This window comes from Haliaeetus leucocephalus, unplaced genomic scaffold (genome assembly GCF_000737465.1).
Source record: "Haliaeetus leucocephalus isolate CR32 unplaced genomic scaffold, Haliaeetus_leucocephalus-4.0 Scaffold577, whole genome shotgun sequence".
Taxonomy (NCBI): domain Eukaryota; kingdom Metazoa; phylum Chordata; class Aves; order Accipitriformes; family Accipitridae; genus Haliaeetus; species Haliaeetus leucocephalus.
This window is the reverse complement of record NW_010973013.1, coordinates 2,961,726-2,978,239: the sequence shown is the minus strand read 5'-3', so window position 1 is coordinate 2,978,239 and position 16,514 is coordinate 2,961,726. Positions and strand designations below refer to the sequence as shown.

The 16,514-nt window shown below is 39.6% G+C and overlaps 1 protein-coding gene across 1 annotated transcript in view; it reads right to left on the bottom strand.

Annotated features, from left to right (window-relative positions):
* ALK (anaplastic lymphoma receptor tyrosine kinase) overlaps positions 1–16,514 on the bottom strand; it is a 219,971-nt gene that overhangs the window by 160,093 nt on the left and 43,364 nt on the right. The window contains exon 3 of the mRNA XM_010577848.1: positions 7,241–7,442. Within this exon, the coding sequence (XP_010576150.1) occupies positions 7,241–7,442 (202 nt within the window). The remainder of the gene's footprint in view (positions 1–7,240; positions 7,443–16,514) is intronic.

Here is a 16,514-nt window from a genome sequence, read left to right as displayed (position 1 = left end):
GCCCAGGATTTGGACAGTATAAAAGTTGGATTAGGTTGCTCAGAGTGGTCTGAAGGAATTGTTTCAGCCGTGTAAGAAATAATTTATATTAAGGAATCTTTAGCTTCAAAAGAACAAATAGCCAAACCAGCCACCGTTAAGGGTGCCCCAACTCTGTTACCACAGTCAGTTTGGCATCATTTCTACAGGGTCAGATGTGCCACCCTCTGGGGTTTCATGCACAGAAGCAGCTCCCAGAGCCCAAGGAGGTCACCACCAGGTGCTGTGATTATCTGGGAAGCCACAAGGATCCTTGTGCCAAGGCACACTGGGCATCCAGCTCACCACCTTAGCCCTTCTCCACTACAGTGTGCTCAGCACTATGTTAAAAGCAGCCGAAAAGGCTACTCCACTAGGTATCCATAAAACTGAACTCTTACCCTGAAAAATAAGTTTATTTTTCATCTACTGTTCCATTCTCTACATATAAAGTCATTTGCTTCTGTAGTAAGCCAAATTTTGATATGTTTGACAAAAATTTTCCTCATTTGATGCTTTTATTTCAACTTTAAAATGGCTTTTTTTTCCCCTGTCCTTTTTTATAATTGTAACTGGAAGTAGACTACACAACTTTGGCCTTCCCGTTTGCATTTGAATCTGGCAAACATCAATAAGCGGCAGCACCGCCACCTAATAACTGTCTGATAACATGTATTAGAAAACAAGAAAGAGCATTCCCCCCCTCTACTGCCCCAAACTCATTTCCAGTCAGTTTGATTGGGACTGTAATCAACTGCTAAAAAAGGACTGATTCTTCACAGGTATCAAGGACAGTATCTTTTGAAACGGGAAGGGGGAAAAGAGACACCAACATTTATTTTTTTTCTTTTTCTTTCTTTGCATTTAATTTGACAGACTGAAAGGGACTAAAAGTTGCCTAGTGGATAACAGCACAGGAAAAGTTTAAGTGCTAATTCTCTGTCTGGAACAATTGAAGTTTCCTCTCTAGAAGGATTAGTGGTGCCTGGCCACCAAGGCAGGAGAGCTTAGTTTCTAATGAATCCATAAACCCAGATTATTTTCCTGGGTTACCTGAATTTCTCAAATGTATAGTTTAGACTGAATGACTTAAACTCCTGATTTACAATTCTCTGAGAGTAAAATGTGCTGTAAATTTTTTGAGACATATTTTGATTCCTAAAAATGAGTTTAAGTGCCCATATGAAGTACCCCAAATACACATACTTTGGTCTTCTTTCTTCTTGTATCGTAATCCAGGCATATGCAAAACAAAGTGTTTTTTCAAGGAGAAGAAGGAAAAAAAACTCTATCCACAAAAAAAGCCAAGCAAATTCATATTATCACTAACCTGAGAAAGGTACTTTTAAGGTTAAAGGCTTCCAAGAAAGTAAATTCCTTCTACTAAGCCCATGGTCTGTGAGACAGACTAGTGAAGTGATTGGCAAGGAAAAAAAAAAAAAGAAAAAAGAAAGAACAAGAAAAAGAACAACACTAGTACAAGAAATAACCTTCAGACTTCAAGCCCCAAGGTCGAATGTGACAGATGCTAGCGATTCCTTCGTATATTTTTCTTGACATCTATCAACACAATCAATCTCAAGTGAAGTTGTAGATGCCAGAAAGGGAATAGCCTATCATGATTTGTAGTAACCTTCAAAAACAGGTGCTCTTTCTCTGTTGGAAGTGCTTTGTGCAGAAATACACATTTACCTACTCAAGTACTGGCTATACAGAGTAGTAGTATTTTATGGCTTCCTTGTTCATGCATGCACATTCAGATCTCAGGTTTTATTTAAGAGACACCTTTTACTTCACATTTTTAGACAAAAGTCTTCAGATGAATCTCAAGTTTGGTTAAGGCTCTAGACTAGTCTAGAGGTCCTACTCACAGCTCAGAAATCACATATGGCTTGCAAAGTAATTTTATGTGCTTTGTATAGGTATGCTTAAGTCAAAAGATGTATAGTTCATTACCAACAATTCTGTGCAGGGATTCCACAGTCCACATCCCCTAAGTGTGGGGTGACAGAACAGGTCATCTTGATCTGACACTGCCACAGCCTCAATCTCCCTCTGCCTCTAAAGTATTGCAAGGATTATAGGAAGACACAAAGTCCCACTGTCCTGGTTTTGGCTGGGATAGAGTTAATTTTCCTTTTAGTAGCTGGTATAGTGTTGTGTTTTGGATTCAGTATGAGAAGAATGTTGATAACACATTGATGTTTTCAGTTGTTGCTAAGTAGTGTTTAGACTAAGTCAAGCATTTTTCAGCTTCTCATGCCCAGCCAGCAGGAAGGCTGGAGGGGCACAAGAAGTTGGGAGGGGACACAGCCAGGACAGCTGATCCAAACTGGCAAAGGGGTATTCCATAGCATGTGACATCGTGCCCAGTATATAAACTAGGGGGAGCTGGCCAGGGGGAGCAGATCGCTGCTCGGGAACTAACTGGGCATCAGTCGGCAAGGGGGGAGCAATTGCATTATGCATCACTTGTTCTGTATATTCCAATTCTTTTATTATCATTATTGTCATTTTAGTATTGTTATTATCAACATTATTATTCTCTTCCTTTCTGTCCTATTAAACTGTTCTTATCTCAACCCACGAGTTTTACTTTTTTTCCCCGATTCTCTCCCCCCATCCTACTGTGCTGGGGGGAAGTGAGCGAGCAGCTGTGTGGTGCTTAGCTGCTGGCTGGGGTTAAAACATGACACCAACTAACATAAAGCAATTACAATCTAAAAAGGCACAGAAGAATATCTAAGAGAAACTACCCTGCTCTCTTCTATAGAGAAAAAGCAGCAACACGGCAGAAGAGACAGTGTGCCCAGCTCATGCAGGAAATGTGTGATAGATGTCAGAAGTTAATTCAATCCAGTAGTTCAAATCTTATCTTTTCAATCTACATCTGAACAAGGCTGGCATCCTGGTATTCCTGTTGAAGTAGCTCATCTGAGGATCTTCCCCGCCTCCCCTATTCAGGGAGACCACAATTACCTTCAGTCATGTGAACAGTATTAAGATCCACTTGTTACATTATTTTGGGGGGCAAGAACATGATTATGGAATTAGTGATGAGGGAAGTCAACAATGAAAGACCAAATTGAAGTTATGCTGTCATTTGCTATGGGCTTATTAAAAAGTTCGGTTTGATATATAGTATATAATACTGCAATTTACCATTAGTAGTGCAAGTAGAGATGTAAAATAGTAATGATAATTAAAATGAACAATGCTATTTTTGTCCTTGCCCAACTCTAACTTCTCTGAAATACAAAGATCAAAGGAAATAAAAATAAATCCTGTATGACAAACTCTGACCTTGTTGACAAGTTTTCCTTCTGTTTTCCCCACTCTACAGAGCACATTTACAATCTTACTAGCGTTATAATTATAAATTTAACAGATAGGAAAACTAGTAAGAGGTGACATGAAAAGTGGCCTCAATGACAGTCGGAACAGCACCCAGAAGTCAACATTCAAATTGTGGAAGCAACTCTGCTTTGCTGAGCAACCAATATGCTATACAAACATACTTGCTGCCTCCTCACCTCCAGTAACACAAAAAAGTCCATTAAACAGGAACAAGCAAGGACTGCATACAGCGCCATGGGAGCAGAAAAACAGCAGAAGACAGTACCCACATGTAGTGGCCTTTGGGATAAATCAGCAAGTGCTGTGCTCCATGGCAGGAATCTTAACAACCCTTTTGCCATTACAAAGGATTGATAACACTGCACTGATTCTCTCCCTGTATCATTTGCAGGTGCTTGTGAAACACAACAGAATTGCAAGAGATGCCAGAAGAGACTAACCATATCAAAAACACATCCACAAAGCCAGATCATCTAGAAACTCTATCATGCAACAAATCTAATTCTAACAGAATATAGTAAGGTGGTGTTCCCCATAGAGGAGTCCTACTGATTGCTCAGGAACTAAATTAGAGAAGGTCTAACCAAAGGTGTTCCAAAATCCATAGCTTAAATACAGAATAAGATCCTTCTGCTCTTTAAAAAAAATTAAAAGGTATACAATTCTGTTGAACTGATAAACAAGGACATAATTATCTTCTGAGTGGTAAGCACTGTTGCAAATATTATGTAGAAGAGTTGTTATTGTATTTGGCAAAGTTTCTGTACAATACAAAACAAGCATTACTTTGCCAGCCTCTGGTATTTCATCACTCAGGAACCATTCACAGCTATCACTTCTGGCATATTCTTCCTGGTGTCTATCCTACTGTTATGTAATGCATCTTAAAATCAGCTAGCTTTCTTCCTACGTGCAATAGATCAGCTGCAGAGAAATATGTCAAGTAAGAAAATAAAACAAATATGCATCTTCCATACAACAATTTCTGTAATGACTATGTCTCATTATGGAATTGGTCCACAGTCCACAGGTTTGGGCTATTTTTTTCTAGAGAGAATGAGACCAGAGGAGCAAACAGAACACCACTAGTTCTGCCTTTGAGTCTTTATGTGTGCTGAGTATTCGCTGAAATCACACCTGGCATTTTGCACGCAAAGACAACACGGTTGACACCTGGTAACAAATAAACATTGGGTGCTATGCTGTCTCTACCTGACTAATAAAATTTCATAGCTTTACATATATTCTACTTAAAATCAGCTCCAAGTGCTGTCAACCGAAACCTTTGCTTGCGCGGTTTCACCCTGAATGAAACAGTAATACCTGACAGCATCTACTTTTTTCTCTTGTAAATGTAGGTGAACTATGAAGACCTTGTAAGATATTAATATATGTAATTCAGGTTATGTGGTTTAAAAAGGAAAAGAAAAAAAAAAAGGTAAAAAGATACTGACACTGTGCATAGTTCAAGATATGAGAAAATCCACCCTGGAATTAATTTATTGCTTCACCACCCTTCAGGTGCATGTTTCAATAAAACATACTCATCCTGCTATGAGCTTGACTTTAAGCAATGGCATGGACTTACTACTGCACATATAAGTCACAGGGAACTACGCACACTTTACACCTCTTGTTTGCAAAACAATATATAAAGTGCATAGACTCAAAGAAGTGTCACCTGTGAAACTTTAAAGTGGTTTTCTTTCTAGCACTGGCTTATCACTGAGGAATTCAATTACCTTGTGCCTAGAGCTAAAATCCCTATAAAATTTTAGAGATCATTTGGTTATAGCATGGTCAAAGAATTCATTACAAAACAATACAATTCTTTGCAATTTCCAAGACAAAATAAAATATTAAACAGAACAGATTTCCACTGTAGGATTGCTAGTTCATTTAAGAACTTTATTGAATTATTCTTGACTTCCGATCAGCTATTCTTGATTCCTATTCAAAGAAAAGATTTTTACAAAAGTGAGATTTGCATGTTTTATTATCAGAGCTGGGATAATCAAATATTATTGCTCCAAACAAAGGGCAGAGGAGCACTCAAATCCTGGACTGAAGGTTCAGGGCAAATGATAACAAACTGCTACCCTATCATCTGTGGCTGCAGTCTGTGGGTAGATACTTAACTATCCTTGTGACATTTATGCGGGCACAATATCAGAGCCTTTCTGCATTGCTGAGCTGGGGGAAGAGCTACTACCTCTCACAGTGAAGAGACAAGACCAGAGGGGGAAAAATGAACCAGCCAGTTGCTCCAACTGCAAAGTTTTATAGCACACAGAGTATACATGCTACACTTCTTGCAAGCGTATGGGATAGCCAAGCTATAACAAAACCCACCTTCTTTAAAAGCACAGACCCTCTTTACTGTGGTGACAATTTCCATCTGCAACACACAGCTAAGTAGTCCATATTGTCTCCAGCAGATGGCAAAGGTAGGCATTTGTTATCATAGTTAAAAGTGATCCTTCCCTTCCCTTCAAGGCTCCTTACATTTGGCACTTGCCTGTCCTCCTGGTGAGTTCTGCCTGCCCACAGATCCAAGCTAGAGCTTCTCCATGCCGCAGAGCAAAACATTTTACACACAGCAGTACTCCCTGCAAGTGCCAAGGAACAGCGGCATTGCCAATGCAGGAGGCACTTTGCACAAAGCATGTTTATTAGCTGTGACATAGAGCACAGCATTTGCAAAGAGCTAAGGAAGAAGACAGCTGCTGCGGCTCCCCTAATTACCTTTCCCCAGACATCAACAGTAATTTACAATTTGGATGATGTTGTTGGAACCAAATATGAGCTAGATCCACACACAAGCTCTCCTCCTCACTTTTATAGGCCATGTGTTATATGGGAATTACAACTATTGAAACAGTTTCCATGAGTTAGGTTATCTCCTGTAAGGTTCTTTATTGCGCATTCTCCTTTTGCTACTGGAAAACACAGAATTTGCTGTAGACAGTAATCAGATAATCACATCTTGTTACAAGCACAAGCCAGCAGGACTTGCTATTAGAAACTCTCTATCACATCAAAACAAAGAACATCTGAGATGCTTAGTAAAAATTATGCTGCTTAACACACATTTCACAGCAGAAGTAAAAAATAAAAAAAAATCAGTATCTAGAACAGGTAGAACATTAGCCTCATGTATATCCAAATTCAATTCTAAGTTACTCCACTACTACAGCATTTTGAAATATTTACTGTGTTCAGCTCCTGCTGTTTTGCTGCTAACCAAAATTTAAAAGAATGCACAGGAAGTCTGACAAATTAAGACATCATCAACAATTAAGATTAATTGCACAAAGAGGATAAAACATTTCAAACAGTTGCACCCTTGAAAGATCAAAAGCTTTCCTCCTCTGGCAGTAGCTCTGAACTGCTTTATTGACAAGAGACAGCATTTAAAAAAAAAATACAAATGCAAGACAAAACTTAAAATGTATGCAGAGACATGAAACTGCAAAGACTCAGTAGATATTCTAAGCCCAACAGTATACTTGGGTAAAGAAGTAGTAAAAAGAAATCAGATAGAACGAATTAGACAGAAAAGCTTTAAACTTAGGACGAGTACCCACACTATGTCTGTACTTGCAAGCACTGAGAATAAAGATGATGTTGACTTAGACGCTCACTGTTACATGGATCCAGTAGTTTGCTGATGCTTTGTATAATAAAATAGCACCAATCTCCAGCTTCTACAATAATTTAGACCCATGCAAGACAAACATCTACTCAGTGTGGTGTCCTGCTCCCCTTACTAGACATGCAGCACACATTTTGTGGCTGTACTGCTGCAGAATCACGTGATTTTTCTCAACTCAAGCTGTGAGTCAAATGAGAGGATGAGACTTACCCATGTTTCTCTGGACTTTCCACTGATAAGATTTCACTTCTGCTTTCGTCAATAGGAAGGACACGAGCAATATATTCTCCACTCTGCTGGTAAAACTTATAAACAGCCACTTGAACTATGCATTGGTCACTGCTGCTTCTCAGCCAAGGGCTCAGGATGATGGGGCTTGGCCTCTCTGATGCATTGAGAAACAGAAGTGAACCTAGAACAGATGAGGCAACAAGAAAGCATTAAGAACAACAAAAAAAAAAAACCAAAAAGCCTCACAAAGTGCAGATGAATACTTGTAATTTTTATGCCACAGCAAACTCTGCAGCCCTTCCATACCTGCCAGTCAAAAATTATCTTTGCCAACTTGTTTGGAAAGTTTGCCCATTTTGTATTAAACCCATTAAGATCTTCCTGGGCAGGCAATATTTCAACTCACCTTTGGATAGTCCAAAACAAAGCTTACATTTAGATTTAACCCCCAGAAGAAAAGGCATAAAGTAGAAAAAGCCATAAATATTAAGGGCAGGGAAAAAATAACAAACAGTAACAATAAACTCAATCAACCAAGAGACTTCCAAAATTAAGCTCAGGCAGGCGATTAAGGAGTTTTAGGTTTAGAATCTTGCTTTCATGTACCTATTCTTGCAAGACTTCATCCTCATCTCTGTAACCTCTCAGGTATGGTCCAGACCCAAACATTATGGCCTTGGTTCAGTGGGATCCTGATTTGACAGCTCTGATATATATATATTTTATTTTAAATAATACTTTATTTTTCTCACCCAGATGAAGAACACAAATTCGATAGCTTTAATTTTGCTCTTCTATAAACAGAAGAGTGCATCATTTTGAAGTCATTAGAGTCAGGATAAAGGCCTGACATAATTTTATTTCTTCCACAATTCATTCTAATGTATTAATTTTATATGCAGCTAATCCACATTAAACATTTCATTATTATCCAGTACATTGACTCCCTTGTCCTAATTCTAATTCAATACAATCTGAGGCTTATCCAATGGGACTGAGGCAATGTATTTTCATCACACTGTTGCTCATTTCAGGTAAGTCAAATTACTCCCTTTTGGCAGCTGACCAATTTACCAATTTGTCCACAGAGCAAGCACACTGGGGTGCACAGCTGGCAAATGAAAGGTGCAGTAAAGTAAATGAAAAGGACCAACACTTGAAGCAAGAAAAATCGTGATATTCCACAGATTCTAGCAAGACTGGTCAGATAATCAAGACAATGAGATTTCATTTCCTGGAGCATCCAGTAATAAGGCCTGTCCGTTAATACTTAAAACATGCAGATCTGATGAACAGTTTAGTTTCATAGAAGGAAAAACTAAGGCTCAACAGGGCTGTAATTTAAACCTCTTTTTAAGCATGCATGAATTTTAGCAGGAGCAGCAGCTTGTTTTAGAAAATACCAAGGTTGACTCTTCAGAGGAATGACCTTCCACATCACTAAGCATAGCTCAGCTGAGTTTCAGGGTATCCAAGAAATCCTGTGGAGGGGCAATGTGCGGATCCTGCTCGCCTTCACCTCAGTGTCTGAGCTGTGGACCACAAGGTGCAAACCAGCCATTCTGAGTTCCTGTGGTAGTTCACCTCATCCTAAAATGGATCTGGTGAATTGTCCCTTGGTAGTTCCCATTTCTCTCCACTGAACCAAGGGTCAAGAGCTCAGATTTGAATGTCTCACTGTCAGATGCCAGTTTAGAACACGGGAATTGCACTCATGCTCACAGATGTCCCCTTTGAAAAAGTCTGATTTGGCAATTCATCTCAGGTCGCACACAGGGTAATAATGGAAGGGCTAAAAATGAAACCTGGATTCCTGTCAACCACCACGTTTCCCTCCCATACACACAGTTATCACAAGCAGCATTTTTTACATACTTGTCAAAAACAGTGTTCTTGACACTGGCATCACATTAATGACATATCTAAAACTAGAAAGCATTTGTACTGAAAGAAACACACAGAAATACATAAGGTACAGCCTGCTCTGATGTTGAGGTTTGTAAACAGAGAGGAGTGAAATGTAGTCGCAGCATTTTTTTTTTTAATAACAAGATTCCTTTATGTGAAATACTAGCCTTTAATCCAGTTACTAACAGAATGGTTTGATGAGTTTAAACAAACTCTGTTGTTGTCACAGTTATATATACACAGTATTTTTGCTGGTCAGTAAAACAGAAGGGAAAACCCAGCCACATGTATCATCCTTCCCTGTCTCTCCCTTTTGTTGCAAACAAAAGAGAATTAGAGCACTAAATCTTGTAGCTTTAATTGTACCATCCCCATAAGAACACTGAAATCTGTGACATGAAAGGGAGCAAAGAGACTTCCGCTGGTGGCAGAAAGACACTAAGCGTTGCAGTAATTGCTGATGGTAACTTGCCAGGTGCAAAAGCCATTTGCTCATCTTACTGCCTTGCAACAGGGAGCCAGATTTTAAAAATAACAAACAAACAAAGGCAGCTCTCATTCCTTCTTTCCTTGCAGTGGTTCTAAATAAAGGGAGCTTCCAAGGATAGTCCCTCTCATGCCCTGACTTGGGGCCAGGTTTGAAACATCAGTGAAGTCTAGTAATAGACAAGGTTAGCTGTTACAGCAAATTTGTGAGATAGTCACTAACCTCCTTTGTTTTGGCTTTTATATTTCTACTCTATTTACAGGGCTCACACGTTGCAGTTATGGCTTATTACTCATCACGTGGTCAGTTCTACCTACTAAATTATATTACTAAAAGGAATACATTTTTGTCATTGTGTGGGCTACCCCAGCAAACTCTCCCAGGATGCTAGGAGGAACAGCCCTGCACTACGCTGCTGTGAAGCGGTGCCTAGAAAATCACTCCGAAGGACACGGCCATTACATGACCATTATACTGTGTTGGCCTCACCACCGGTACCAGTCTTGTCAGAAATGTCCTCCTAGTACGTACTTTTGGGGAGATCCCCTACCTGGGCAAATACTAGGGCTATGACAGATTACCTTTTTAAAAATCTTTTAATTTATTTTATTTTATTTTATTTTAAAAAAAGGGGGGAGAATAAAAGTAACTTTGTTCTTGCTTTTGAAAGCTCAACCATCTCATGGGTGACTTCCCTGTCTGCTGCAGTGTTCTCTTTTTGTTCTTACTGCCTGTCTAGTCCGTAAGTGCTAAGGAAAGAACTATCAGAGCCGCATTTGGCTCTGGTGTTATTGGAACCATTTCCAAAGTTGAAATGAGTGGTACTTGCTATGAAACCACACAGAAAGCACAGAGGCTTTGTTACAGAGCAGAATTTGAAGATTCCTGTTCACGCACTAGAAGTTAGATCTGCTGATTACACAGCAGACCTGTGAGTTCCTATAGTAACCGGGCCTCACACCTATAGTGTACATTAACATCGTACATACTCTTTTCCACATAAGCAATAGACTCGAAACACCAATTCAGACAAACCCAATTTCATGAATTTGCTGTCTCCAAAGCATACACGACATATCTGCCAGTCAACTACATACATACGCACACATACACAAAGACAACAACCCGCTGACAGTGGCCCAAATCCTCTTTCATTAAAGTTGACAGGACTTACGCTACTGAAATCAATAGCGTCAGACCCCACAAAGGAATAATTAACATGTCTGAACTGAGAAATGATACATTTTGAACACAAATCCCTATACTTCTCCCTTCCCTCAAAGGCACAGTCTCTCAGTCACTGCTTGCCGCTGTTTCATGCGATGGCCTCCCATGGAATCAACATGAGCACCATTTCCAGGATCAGACTACAGACCGCTACTTAGAAAGAGTTAAAAGATCACATGGTGATCGATTTCCTATCCATGCCAACGGACAGAACAATATTCTGTTTCACACCAATGGATCTTATGGGCAAAATTAGAAGCTATATATTCACTTGTACTTCCCTCCAGTGGGAGGGAATCCCTGTGGCACGCTCTGAGATCATTGTGTAGACCAGTAAGACTCTAAGGTTCCAGCCATTATTTCCTTGCTCTTATTTTCTCCTATTAGCTCACAGCTCTAATCAGGCTCTTGGGATCTTTCCGGGTGAATAGCTAGAAAAAGGACTGCGGCTTCAAACAAACTTCTGCTGCTATTTAGATATCAAAGCATATAAGCTGAGATGAAAGGCCCCTTCACGGTACATGCTGCCAGTGTCATGTTCTACTGCTCAGGACTCTGAAGGGTCTATTCGCTTTTCAGAAAGATGTTCACCAATGAGTCATTTCAGGAGACTTCCACTACAGGTTTTAAATTAGACTCTGGCTGCACAGCTCAATGCTGATGTTAAAGAGATGCAGTTAAAATAATCACATTGTAACCAGATATACAGCCACAGACCCAAGCACTTAGCACTTCCTGGGTCCTGAGCTCATTCATCATCATTATGCAGAACCATGTGGCTGCAGAGGGAACAGCATCCAATATTTTGCACTAAATACTCCTGTGTTTGCATTATATCACAGAAACCCTACTAGCTGATATTGCTCTGTGGTGTTTCAGAAACTCCTGGTCTAAATGCAAATACTTTATTTTCCACATTCCCCCTAAACACTCACAAACTGTGGGAGAAACCTACCAATACTACTCAGCTTCTAATCATATTTTTCCCTACTTTTTTAACACCTGCAGTCATAAGGCAATGGTTTTACTCACCCTCAAGTGTTGTGTCTGATAACGTCTCTGGCAACTTGCTGTCACTTCAGAAAAACACACATGAAAAGATACTTATGCTTAAGCACAGGGAATTATTGCAGTTGACATAAAAGGAATATTACAAGACAAATTAATATATCCTGAATGAAAAATTGCTGTTGATCCTTTGGAAGCTTGTTTACAACATTTTAACATTCATGTCACAAAAAGGGAAGGATGGCTTATCAGCTTAGTAACAAGATGTTTTTGAGATGATGAAGACAGCTTGAAGTTGCACTGTTCAGGACTAATGAAGTAACAGAGATATTTGTAAACAAGAAAACTGATGCTAATATACTATGCTTGTGCAGATACATTATGAATAAAGCACCTGCCCAAAAAAGTTTTCAAATTAAGAGGTATAGACTGGGAAGACTACAACTCAAAACCACACCAGCAACGAAGCTCATTCCTACAATGTCTGGTCCGACATCCTTGTCTGATACGGATGCACAAAATGTCTGAAACTCATACCAGTGAATGCTGAGGCAACGCTGAGAGATGGTCAAAAGACAGAGCCATCACTTGGCCCTAGGAACTGGGCAAACTTAGTATCCTACTGCTAACCTCTTTAAAAACTGGTCACCTGATAGCTACCCAATAGCTTTAAATGCACCCTGCTAACTGCTCATACCCTAAATCCTTCCTAGTCAGTCTCAGGTTAAATGCAGTACAGAGCCAGGTCAGATTCTTCTACTAAACAACCTCATGATGCTCAGTGAGGTCAGTGCACGCTATTGCATCCTTTGACCTTTCTGAAGCAGCAGTCTAGGAAAGATGGCTGCAGCCCAAAAAGATGGCAGCCCAAGAAGTTACAATGGAAAACAAGGTTCTCCAGGAAAGTGTTCACTGCAGAAAATAGCAACCAGCTGTTCTGGAACAAACACATAGAGGCAACTCTTCAGCTTACACCTGAGGTCTAGGATTTCCAGCATGAGATGTTCTTGTATACCTGATACCACACAAACAAATAAGATCCTAAAGACATGACATCAAACAGGGCAATGGGACATCAAAATCAGCTACAAAAGTGGTATGCATTAGAATTCATGAAGAGGGAAGTTCACATTATTTGAAAATAATATTTAGCAACACACCCAAGCCAATAATACACACAGAGCAGGCATCCAGACACCTGATACAAATTAAAGTGTCCCCATGCCAATTCAAGCAGATTTCTTCTCTATTAATTAAACGCCATAGTTTTGTTATTTTAACTTACTTTCTTGAAAAGCAAGGCTCAAAACACAGCTAGGCTGACTTAATCTGATCACAGTTATAAAGTAGCAATTTAACAATCCTTTGCAAAACTGATAGATTGTTATTCTGAACATAAACTCCATCTTCCTACTAAAAGGATTTTATTACTTTTCACGTACAAGTTCAATACTCTACCAGATTAAATTAGAGCTGTAAAAACTATTAACAGTCAATGTCTGTTGGGGACTGTACAGTAGAAAAAAAATTTAAATCAAGTTTTATGGTCTTTGGAGATGCTGACTGGAGAGAATGTTTCCACTGGTATCGCAAAACATCCCACAGAGCTGGCCTTTGGATTCTCCATTTTACACTTAACTTCCAAATTAACTATTCAAACAAAACTCTCATAGCAGGAGCTCAGTAGTTGGTAAAAGCCATGGAGGAACTGGGCACTACCTGAGTGACAACATTAAGAAAAGATAGTTATACTTTTTCTAGGCTTATTTCTATGGATTTTTCTAATTGCCTCATCAAGGCTCAAAAATGTGCTGAATGCTAAAAATGTGAATAGTCTCCAGTGCTGAGTGCAATGTGACTGCATAAGCACCAGAAGATTTGCAACATACTATACTCGCATCTGACTTAAAATTCATGAAGGTAACAGCCTTTGAATTATTACAGAATTTGAGGCTGAACAATTCTTAATATTCAAATTACAGTAATTGGATGGTATCTTACCTGTTTTGAAGTCGATAAGAGTTCTTACTATTAGCTTAAAAAGAACCAGGATTTCTCTTCTAATACCTAGCAGGTATGTGAGCACGTTTCTCTAGATGATGCAAGAGCAATTCAGAAATGCTAATGAATTCATACTAACTCTCGTGGGCATGTAATACATTTCACAAATGGACAAGTTAAGGCAGACGTTAAACAACTGCAAACTGACCACAACTAGCATGTGGCCAAGCTTGGTGTCAGAGCAGAGATCTGCAAGTCAAAGGTCTTTAAAATTACCTCCTATTCAAGTATTTTTCATTTCCTAAATATAGAGGAAGGCCAATAATCCATCAAAGCAAAATAAAGTCAAATTTTGTCCTCTCACTGAGGCATCAGGCAAATTTGATTTGCCCCATATGATTTCTCTTAAATGCAAAGATTTCACTCATATAAAACCTTCTCCCTCAAACAACCAGTATTCACTGTGATCCTTGGGAACTGCAGCAGTGCTATAGAAACATACCTTGAAGTTAGGAAAGACAGGAGTCCTCCCTTTTCTCACACTCCAGCCCCAGAAATTTTCCTTATTAATTTACCTATTCTCTTAAAGGCAACACTGAAGCCTTAAACACAGAGGGAGCAATCTCCTAGCAGTGACCTTCACACAGCTCTTTTACAGGTTTCCCCTGTTGCTTCCCTAAACTCAGGTGTAGTGTGTGAGCTGAAGTCCAAAAGAACGCTATTATAAAACTTTATTATTATTTATCAGTTTAAACTCCAACAATCCCTAGCATATCCATATGAAAAGCTGAATCCCATCACAGTACTTACACTTTAGATAGGCAACAATAAAAGATGTTTTTCTCACAAAGCATTTTACATCCAGTTTTTCATAAGGAAAGTCAGAAGGAAGAAGAAAACAAAAGCTCCAGGTATTGCCTTCCGTAATGGGAGCTAGAGCCAGATGCTCTTACAGCCCAATTCCTAAATGACTCAGCAGTGTTTGCTCCCAGCTGAAAAGCACTGAACTGAAAAAAGTAGTTAGTTAATTAAAAACTTAAAATTCAATGCTGAAATTAAAATCTTTCCTAGAGAATCACAAAAGAGTGTTTAAATAATTCAGCCTTCCACAGCTGATTAACCAATACGCATCTTCTCTTTTGCTGCTGACAGAGGCGAATGGCAAGTTACTTTTGAGATCTCTGTTCTGAGAATAGAGGATGGGAAAATTTTCTGTCATTGTGAGCAAAACAGACAGACAGACCTAAAGGGACACCTAAGAGGAAGCTGGTTCTGTCAATAAAAACAGAGAGGCAGAACGCCTGTTCAGTACTTCACAGTGTGAGCAGTAGTTAAGGGGAGGATGTGAAAGGAAGCCTAATGCTGTGCCTCTAGTTGCTACTTTGCTCTCGAGTGTCCTTATTCGATTACACTCAGGAGGCTAGAAGCTTAAAAATTAAGAAGTTTGACAATACTCTGACGCACAAGTGCCTGAATAGAAGCGTGCCTGGAACAGAACTGGTACTGCAACAACTCACAGTTCAGTAATGTCAGAGACCACATTAAACAAGTAGCAACTACTTTGAGTTATTCCCCTGAAGAACTAGAAAAGCCACAAGAGAAGGTGCATAATTAAATCTATTTGGTGTAGTCCTCCTCCATTTTCATTCTGTGCCAGGATTAAATTCGTCACATAGAGGCTGCCATTATGTCAGCTTTAAGTGCACAAGCGTCGTAACTCAGACCATCAGAGAATCATGAAATTGGTCCACAGATAACATAAATAAGATAAATCTTGAGGAGATGGTGTATTTTAATGTCTCATACATTTTAGTCTGTCCTTGTCAGCCTCTCATCTACATACATACATGTACATCCATGCACACAGTACCAGGAGACAATTAGTTGGCCAACTTTCCCCAAAAGTATTGGGAAAGGTGATGATCCTATCAAGAGCTTGATGAATGCCTGACAGCAATAAAGCATGTCGCCAAATCCCTGCCCATTCTGAGGCTCTGCCATCCTTCCTCCATCTCTAGCCTCCACTCCACTTTCATCCCAAACCTGCCTTTCAGTAACTCAGTTATCAGTTCTGCACTGTCAATTCTGCACGCCAGTTTTGTCTGGCAGACCCCTTTCCGCTCATCTTTTAGCTCCAGAGCTTCCTCATATTTTCTGTGCTTTCCTAAGTTATTGCTGCAGGGACGAAAAGGGAGAAGAGTGCCTTGGCACACCAATTATAGGATGGAAGGAAATGCAGGTGGAAGAAATCTTCTGAGGACCACTCTGCTTTCCTGTGAAAACTACACTGGCTGCTGGTTTTCCTTCTGCTGATTCAAAAGCCCCACTTGACATTCATGTATAGGAAAAAAGCAACCTTCACCCACACACCACTTGTAAAAGAGCAGCCAAGTGAGGGGACAACAGCCCTTTCCCCTGGGTCTGACAATGGGTTTGAGCTTCTCTGAACATTGACAGACATGCTGAAAAATGACATGGCAATCAATGAAAGAGGACAGAAGTCCAGGAGCTTACACATAACGACTTTTCCCTGGGCCTTCAGATCACTTACAAAAAGTGTTCTCCAACAACACAGTTAAACTTCACATTTAGATAGCCTTTTATAAATTCAAAACGTTGCAC